Raw genomic sequence first — 8,225 nt, forward strand, 5'->3', positions numbered from 1 at the left:
AGTCTGGAGAAAAATTTACCGTGACTTGTAGCCAATGGTAAATGTATGTACAAGTCGCTACACTGTGAAAACCATAGCCCTGTCAAACTCTCGCAAAATCTCGCACGTAAGAGACACCTTTCGAACGCAAAGATCATCAACGAGAGTGCTGAATAAATCTTGCCGGATCGGCTCATTAGCATACGTGCTGCGGTCTGACTGGAAAAGCGTCGTAAGTTTCAATAGGCGTTTTCACATCAGCCCGATAAAAATCCAAGCTCGAGAAATTTTTCGCGATTGCGAGTTAGCGCGCTATTTCATTTCTTATTCACATCAGCCCGAAGAGAATCAGCCCGAATTTTTTGTCGAGCTAATTCGACAGCTGAGTATGTGCAAACAGCATAAGTAATGTGTGTGCCCTCTCAAAAATTCCTCCGTGATTTGTGTGCTGTTTGCCTCGATCGATGGGGTCACACACGCTAGGCATAATGGGATGCATCGCGTTAATTTCTCGAGTCGTTTTCACATTATCAAATAGCGCGCTACTATCCCGCTATTTCAGAAATTTCCCGAGTTGGACTCGAGAAATTTTCTCGATCAGAGCGATACAATTAGAGCGTTAATTTGTGTTCACATTATCAAATGGCGCGCTATTTCGCTATCGGGAAAATTTTTCAAGTCAGAAAATAGCGCGCTATTTCGAAACATCGGGCTGATGTGAAAACGCCTGATGTGATGGAGAATGCCATGCATATTAAGCAGTGACGCTGACGTCATCAGATGGTATTTGTTTGTGAGAAGGCGGTAATTATAGCTGGCAGTTGTTTTATGTAATATGTCATACATCTGCACATACCACTTGCCCATCACTGTGAATGTGGTGCTCTGATGTCCCGTTACAGGTTACTTGTACCGGTTGGACACCGACATGAGTCACGACATCGACAACGTTCAATTTCCAGGGCGGGTCGCCCCGCGAAAGTTCAAACTCATCGTCGAGCCCCTGACCGTGGTCTTCATGCTGGCGTACGGGTTGCTCAACACGCTGAGAGTCGAATATTTGGACAAACGACTGATGCAAAAGGTTAACTTCACACAGACATCTACTAACACTAGTCTCGTCTGCTCGCTCAACGAGTCATCTCATGACTACGAGCTCTACGTAGAGGTGCAAGACCAGACGTCCTATTGGACGCTCTACCTGGCCGTCGCTCAAGCCGTTCCAGCACTGGTGTCGGCCAACGTCCTCGGCGCTGTCAGTGACTTAAAGGGAAGACGCGTTGCAATGGTGTTCCCTATCATCGGCTATATCATTTACTCCATCATTAACGCCTTGACTGCCATCTTCCACTGGCCTCTATACATCCTCATCATTGGAGCTGTGCCGCTAGGGATGTGCGGCGACTTTTTCACGCTGGTGGCGAGTTCGTTCGCTTACGTCGCCGACACGACGACGCCCAAGCAGCGAACCTACCGAATGGTGATCCTTGAATGCATGACGTCACTCAGTCCCGGGATCGGACAGGTTGCCGTTGGTTTCATGGTGCAGAAGACGGGATTCCCGCCTGTCTATTTCCTTATTACAGGTCTCATGCTCGTATGCCTCGTGTACCTCTACTTCCTTCCCGAAAGCCTCACGAAGACAACCGCCGAGTCAATGAACGCTAATTCGGCCACTGGGGAACCTTCGCGCAGAAGCTTCAACGTGGCGAAATTTTTCAGGAGTCTGGCCGATCTCTTCCGACCGGACGAAAACGGGCGATGCTGGAAGATGATTTCATACAATGTGATCCTCTTCGAATTCGTCCTTCTCATCGTCTCTTTTCTCTCTATTAGCGTCCTGTTTGCAACAGGTAAGTCGTAGCCCCGTATAATAATAATAATAACAATAATAATGATAATAACATATTTGGTCATAGCAAAGTTTATTAGTCTTGCCCACGCTCCGTTACTTTCTAAATTTCTTAGATTGGAAGTCAATCTATGAGATTGTGGACAGGAAGAAATCCAAAATTGGACTGAGAAAATAGATTGACATCTAAATCTACATGTATAAGATTAAGATTGTTGATATAATGTTGGATTTGTCCCATATTTCAAACTAAGGAATTCATAGAGTATTATAAGGAGAGAGTGCCTAATATATTGAATACCTATAACCTTGAAAAGTCGAAGGATTTATATAAACCTTAAAATCATGTCAGTGAATATATAATAGAGGGGAATACAGGTTGTTTGTCATTTTTTATTAAGAATTGAATCGTTTAGAATTCTCAATCCTTATATCACTGCAGTGACGCAGCAAATCTGTCATAGTTGACCTCCTCCTCACCTACATGACAGCACATGATTTTCACCAATTTTTTTTTTTTCACCTAAAATTTTTCCCCGATTGCACTGAGGTATTTTAAATGTAGGCCCCTTTGGTCTGCATTTACTGGGTTATTTGCATATAATATTTGGGGTTTATTCCCCTTTGATATGAGTGGTAAGGGTATAGATACCATTTATAAGTAATACTGGATTTGAGGTTGCTGAATTTAAAGCCATTGATACCTGAAATTTAGACAGACATCTCCCTTTCCATCTTTTCCCCTTTTTACCAATGTTTATATCCTTCTCTCTCTAAGTTCAACTTTTTTTATCTTCTTTCAATGAAATTCAACCCAGGTGAACCGTTTTGCTGGTCCCCTGCGCAAATCGGACTCTTCAACGGCTTAACGTTCATTTTTGCGGGATTTGGTAAGTCCTCAGCGAGAAACGCAAAAAAAGGGGGATTCTTTTGAAACAGTCTGCTTACATAAGGATTATCCATAATACATGCATAAATGTATGTATGTACGTACGTATGACGGTATGTTCTTGTGTGTGCATGCTTTACCGAATGTGTGTCATTTCGTATCATGTGTGCATGTTTGTAACTATAGTAACCTTTAATGGAAGCCTTGTGGTATGCTGGTAGAGATTGTGTGTTAAACAAGATGTTCCCAAGTTTAAATATATTGGTTGTTTTCATCTCTCGACAAGACGTGTTTACCAAAGATGTCCCTCTCCACGTTCTCCTCTCGATTATGGGGTGATAACGATAAATTATGTATTTTGTACTTCAAATTGATGATTTCTCGAATTCCTACAAAGTTGTCTTTTGCGTGGGCCTCTCTTTTTTAATTCCACATTGATTTTTATTCTGTTTGAACAGCTTGACATTTATTACAGACTTTCTTATCTCTCTTTTCCTCTCTAAGATGTAAATTCATTTATTCTAAATAAGGCCTACATTGATTTTTTGCCATTATTGTACTTGAAAGAATCTAAATTCATTTTGGAATTAAGATCTAACTTGAATTGTACTGAATGGAATATACATCATCTTTGGGTCTTTGATATAAGTGGATTCGATTCAGTAACATCGCTCAGGCACATGTATCATAATTATGGAAATGTTGAATGTAGAATGCTTCTTGAATGATAGCTTTATACAACCATATCAAGAGTTTAATCACAAAACGAACTAACTCCATTCTTGTTAAGTTGAGATATTTGTGATTAAAGCTGCCAATCAGAGACAAAGAAAATAATAAGAAAATACAGTACATTTGTAATCATAACTTTGAGAATACTTCTTGTTGTGTTACATAACTGGAAAGGTTTAAGTTTACTAATGATGGACATTCTTTGAAATGTTTAAAGATGGCGCTTAGCTCATTTTGCTATAACACTCTTATTCTTTATCTTCTGATGTTGAACCACGTGTGCCCAGGTCTGGTGGTCGGTGGTTACGTCATCAGGATCTGCTGCTCCGATCATCTCACCATGCAGTTCTCCATTCTCTCATTTATGGCTTCACTCCTCATGCTGGCCTTCGCCAAGAATGGCGTCATGATATTTCTGGGTACGTCAGGGTGCGCATGCGCGCGAAGGATGTTTTCTGAAATTCATACGAAATTCGGAATACGCGTTTCAATAGTGGCATATTCTGGTTCAACGTGTGGAGAGTTTGATTGCAAAACGATTCAACAAAGGAGTATGTGTGCATACCCATGATTTCTTTTGTTATGGCTACTATATACTAAAACACGGAGCAATTCTGGAGGTTTTGAGGTACATATAGGGCAATTTATTAATCACTTGCAATGAAAAACAACAATAAAAACCATAAGGCTGTATAGATATATTGCATTTCGAGATATAAATGAGTTTTAATCTACTGGAAAATTAAGGAAATGGAGAAAATATGAAAGGTATGTGCGATAGTTTTGATAATTTATTCAATGATATTCCTTATGTGAAGGGCCTATAACATCATCGAAAAGATTTTATTTTTCTCTGTTTGATGATAACCTTACTTGAACAAAATATGAAAATGACGTTTATCTGTTTTGCATTCGAACACTTTGAGTAGCGAGAGTACCAAAGAAAACTGTTTTCTAATGTAAATAATCATCGAGGCATCGTAATTACACTCGTCTTAGCTTTTCTAAGTTTAAACACTCTCTTTGAATGGATTATAAGAACCACTGCATTGGTATTAAATAATCTTAATATTTGCAATTTATTGATTATGAGGATTCATTATTTTTGTAATGATTTAAAGTGCTAGACATTTCAACAACCCTTACATTTTATAGGACTATTGATTAATGCGAGTTGCTTTAGCAGCAGTGAACTAAGATTTTTGTTTTCTTTTTGTTTCATGTTGCAATAAGCATCCAAATTCTCTTCCCCCTTCTATGATTTTTTTTGATGAATTTTTATGATCAAGATTTGAGAACATTTTTATGATATTGCTAGATGAAAATGGACCTTCTTGTTCTACGTCCTGTTACATCAATCCAAGAATCCCTCCATTATACTCTGTCGTCCTTTTTTCTCTGTCTCATTCTCTCTTTCCTTCTTTCTCTGCTTGTCTCTCCTTTAGAAAACTGACAGTGGTGGATCCAGGCGGAGCGCACCGGGCGCGCCCCTTTATTTTTTTTAAACAAAAGAAATAAAGATAAAAATGGAGGGGGTGCGTGAGCCCCCCTTTACTTTTGTAAAGGCGCCTTCCCCTCCCCCTCCCTCTTTATGGAATTCCTGGATCCGCCCCTGTTCTCTCTGTCTAACGAGTGTTTTATCTATCTATCTATCTATCTATCTATCTATCTATCTATGAATCAATCAATGAAGTTATCTATCTATCTATCAAACTATCAATCTATCTATCAGTCTATGTATTGATCTATCTATCTGTACACCAGTAACGGCGGTGGGATGTCTGCGAATGCTGGCGATGCCGATCTGCCGTGCTAAGATGTCCAAACTGGTCTCACCCAGTGATCAAGGTATGGATGATTCTCCTTTACAAGCCCGATTGTCTCCTGTGCAATGTGGTGTATAAAATGCAATAGAGTTTAGTACTTACCAAGTGCTTACGGTTAGGTAATAGCATCAGCGCTTGTCCGTGCAATCCTTGTGGTAGTCGTTAATCTTCTGTAGGTACATGTACCACATTATATTACCTCCCCTTAGCTTAGGTTTGTATGTTAAAGTTTGCACATTTTGCTCATTATTTGCACAGAAAGGTAAGAAAGCACTATAACTTTTTATATCTGAGGTGAATTCTCAGACGAAGCATTCATAATAATAATAATACATACCAATTTGCCTTTTCTAGAGATTTTATGTATAGGACATGTTCATTGTCCGTTATTTGACCATGAAAACATGCAAGAAACACTTCTCAAATTACACATAAATAACGACTTACAGGTATATCACACATACTGTTATCGGTTATATGAAATACATGATAATAAAGACACACATGAGTAGAAGATGTACTCGTATACCATTGAGCTACAGTGTTGTAGATTCATGATTATGCACTTCAAAATATCAATTGTAAACGTGCTTCCTCCCATTGACTCTCTGCACAGGAATCCTCTTTGCTTGCAGTGGCTGCATCCAAAGCGTTGCTACCCTCCTCTCGCCTCTCATCTTTAACGCCCTCTACCCACTCACGCTGCGTGTGTCGAACGGATTTAGCTTCGTTGTCATGGCAACCACTCTTCTCGTTCCAGTCGCGATTACTGTGTAAGTTAACACTTTTTTTATTGTTATTATTATTATTATTATTATTATTATTATTAACATAATAATAATAATAATAATAATAATAATAATAATAATTGTTATTATTATTATTATTATTATTATTATCATCATTATTATTATTATTATTATTATTTTACTACTACTACTATTACTATGCTTTCATCAATACTTTGTTTCTGTTTGTTTGTGTTTGCTGGAGTTGATTTGTTTGTCTGTCTGTCTGTCTGTCTCTGTCGGTCGTCTGTTGAAAAACCTCATGGCAAAACGTGAGAAATGGACTTCGGACGAATTCTTTTCAGTGATTTTCACATATTGGCTGAGGAACTAATGATTAGTTTTACGTGGTAATCCGGATCACCATCCGAGTCCAAGCACCGTTTTAAGGATGATTTCATTAAAACTTTTAAAATATTGCGTTAGTAGCTTAACCTGAAAAAGAAGAGCAGGGAGGAGGCAGCGAAGAAAAAAACTGATATTAAACTAGCACGGTTGATATTCAATCTGTCTCAAAGAAAAAAAGAAAAAAGAATGATTCGTTAAAACAGCGACGAAGATTTTTTTACTGATGTATCTTAATGATGTCAATTTGCTCGAGTAAAAATTGTTTCATTATGTAGCATGGCGAAATGACCATATGAGCTCCCTTTTAATCTTTACATGCAGTTTATTTCTTTTCTCTTTCTTATTTTTGTTTCTAATCGTCACCTTACGTCACACAGGGCCCTCCAGATAGACGACCGTCGGAACAAACCCGTGAAGTACGCACCGGTCCAATGAACACGATGTGTGAGCAGTATACTATCTGGCTGATAAGTTACCGTACTCTCCCAACCACCACTCGTAGCTATTACCGCATGAGTTAATGAGCTATGATATTAAAGCTGGATGTTTTAATTTGGCTATAGTGGTGATGAGGATTTAGACAGGGCTCGTACAGGAGAGGTTGCACTGGAGAACTGATGGAGAATATCTCTAATACCATGCAAGAGGGGAGGCGTATTGGCAAGACATCGAGAAATATAACAACTCGCCCAATGATAACCTATACCGTCACTAGATCTATTTTTATTTTACGGTTAAACCGACCGGACGAGTGGTTGCCAAGTAAAAAAGGACACTCGGGTGGCGATGACAGATTACGAGATTACTGCATAATGATCAGAATATTTCTGGACAGAACGAACCTCTGCTTAATATGGAAGGCACATAATGCGTGTAATGTACATACACAATGACGCTTCCCGGCTGTGCAATAATAATGTGACCTTTTCGGCAGCAAACGGAAGTATGTGCTTGCATTGGTATTTCCCTCAAGAAGAAAATTTCCTCTTCCATAAACATTCCCCAACAGCCAGTTCTCTTTCACGGGGTTTAGCATCTGCTTCCAGGCCGCTGACTGCCTGTCTATTACATTGCTTATTTTTACGAATACTTTTGAAAAGAACAACGGGTAGTCGATACAGTATAGGCCCTATAAAATGACAGATTTTATGGTACTATGTAATTGCATCCTTCCATATATATCTAACTCCTGAAGTCATTTTAGAATGGCGTTCAGGTCAGAATTTAGAGTTACAGCGGAGATTGTTTCGATGTTTATACTACATCTTAAATCTAATTGAAAACAGACTGCAGTGTTCATTATACAGGCCAATTTTCCACGCATTGGGTTGCACACTGTGTGTGTAGGCATTTTGTTTGTCTACATCAAACTCCACGGCGTGAAATAAAGAAGCGTGTGACTTCATTTCTATTTTCCAGAAATGTTCACCTGTCAATAACCTTCCGACAAAGCGATTACTATAGTATCAATTCTCGTAAGAAAAATATCATCAGACGTGTGGAATACAATAACGTCCTCCGATAAAAGATAACATAATTTCAAGTAATTATTGTAGGCGATTACTTTTTGCTCGGTTCTAAGGGAAATCAAGGAAAATGCGAGGATTACGAGTCATTTTATGTCTCAGCTAAATCATTTATTGTCTTTGAGTGTTTAATGCAATACTGTATCATCACCACGGTGCAGTTCCTGTTTTAGCTGTATGATTACAAGACGCACACAGCATCAGAACATCATGGAAAATATCTTTTCATGTTTATGCTAATGTTATATAGTATATAAAATATGTAATTATATAAGTTTTTCATTT

At 38.7% G+C, this 8,225-nt stretch overlaps 1 protein-coding gene across 1 annotated transcript; it reads left to right on the forward strand.

Annotated features, from left to right (window-relative positions):
• The first annotated feature begins 907 nt into the window (after positions 1 to 907).
• On the forward strand, positions 908 to 6,849 carry LOC139722369 (lysosomal proton-coupled steroid conjugate and bile acid symporter SLC46A3-like). Its single transcript, XM_071633679.1, has 6 exons — positions 908 to 1,832; positions 2,650 to 2,721; positions 3,740 to 3,871; positions 5,217 to 5,300; positions 5,895 to 6,051; positions 6,792 to 6,849. The coding sequence occupies exons 1-6, from the start codon at positions 908 to 910 to the stop codon at positions 6,847 to 6,849; spliced, it is 1,428 nt and encodes a 475-aa protein (XP_071489780.1).
• Positions 6,850 to 8,225: the final 1,376 nt, after the last annotated feature.

Source organism: Diadema antillarum, unplaced genomic scaffold (genome assembly GCF_040938485.1).
Source record: "Diadema antillarum isolate AM-2024a unplaced genomic scaffold, OU_Dant_1.0 scf00000014, whole genome shotgun sequence".
NCBI classification, from domain to species: domain Eukaryota; kingdom Metazoa; phylum Echinodermata; class Echinoidea; order Diadematoida; family Diadematidae; genus Diadema; species Diadema antillarum.

Coding starts and splice junctions, on each gene's coding strand:
- LOC139722369 (XM_071633679.1), top strand. CDS start 908: ATGAGTCACGACATCGACAACGTTCAATTTCCAGGGCGGGTCGCCCCG. Junction 3,872..5,216: donor TGGCGTCATGATATTTCTGG/GTACGTCAGGGT, acceptor TCTGTACACCAG/TAACGGCGGTGGGATGTCTG. Junction 5,301..5,894: donor GGTCTCACCCAGTGATCAAG/GTATGGATGATT, acceptor CTCTCTGCACAG/GAATCCTCTTTGCTTGCAGT.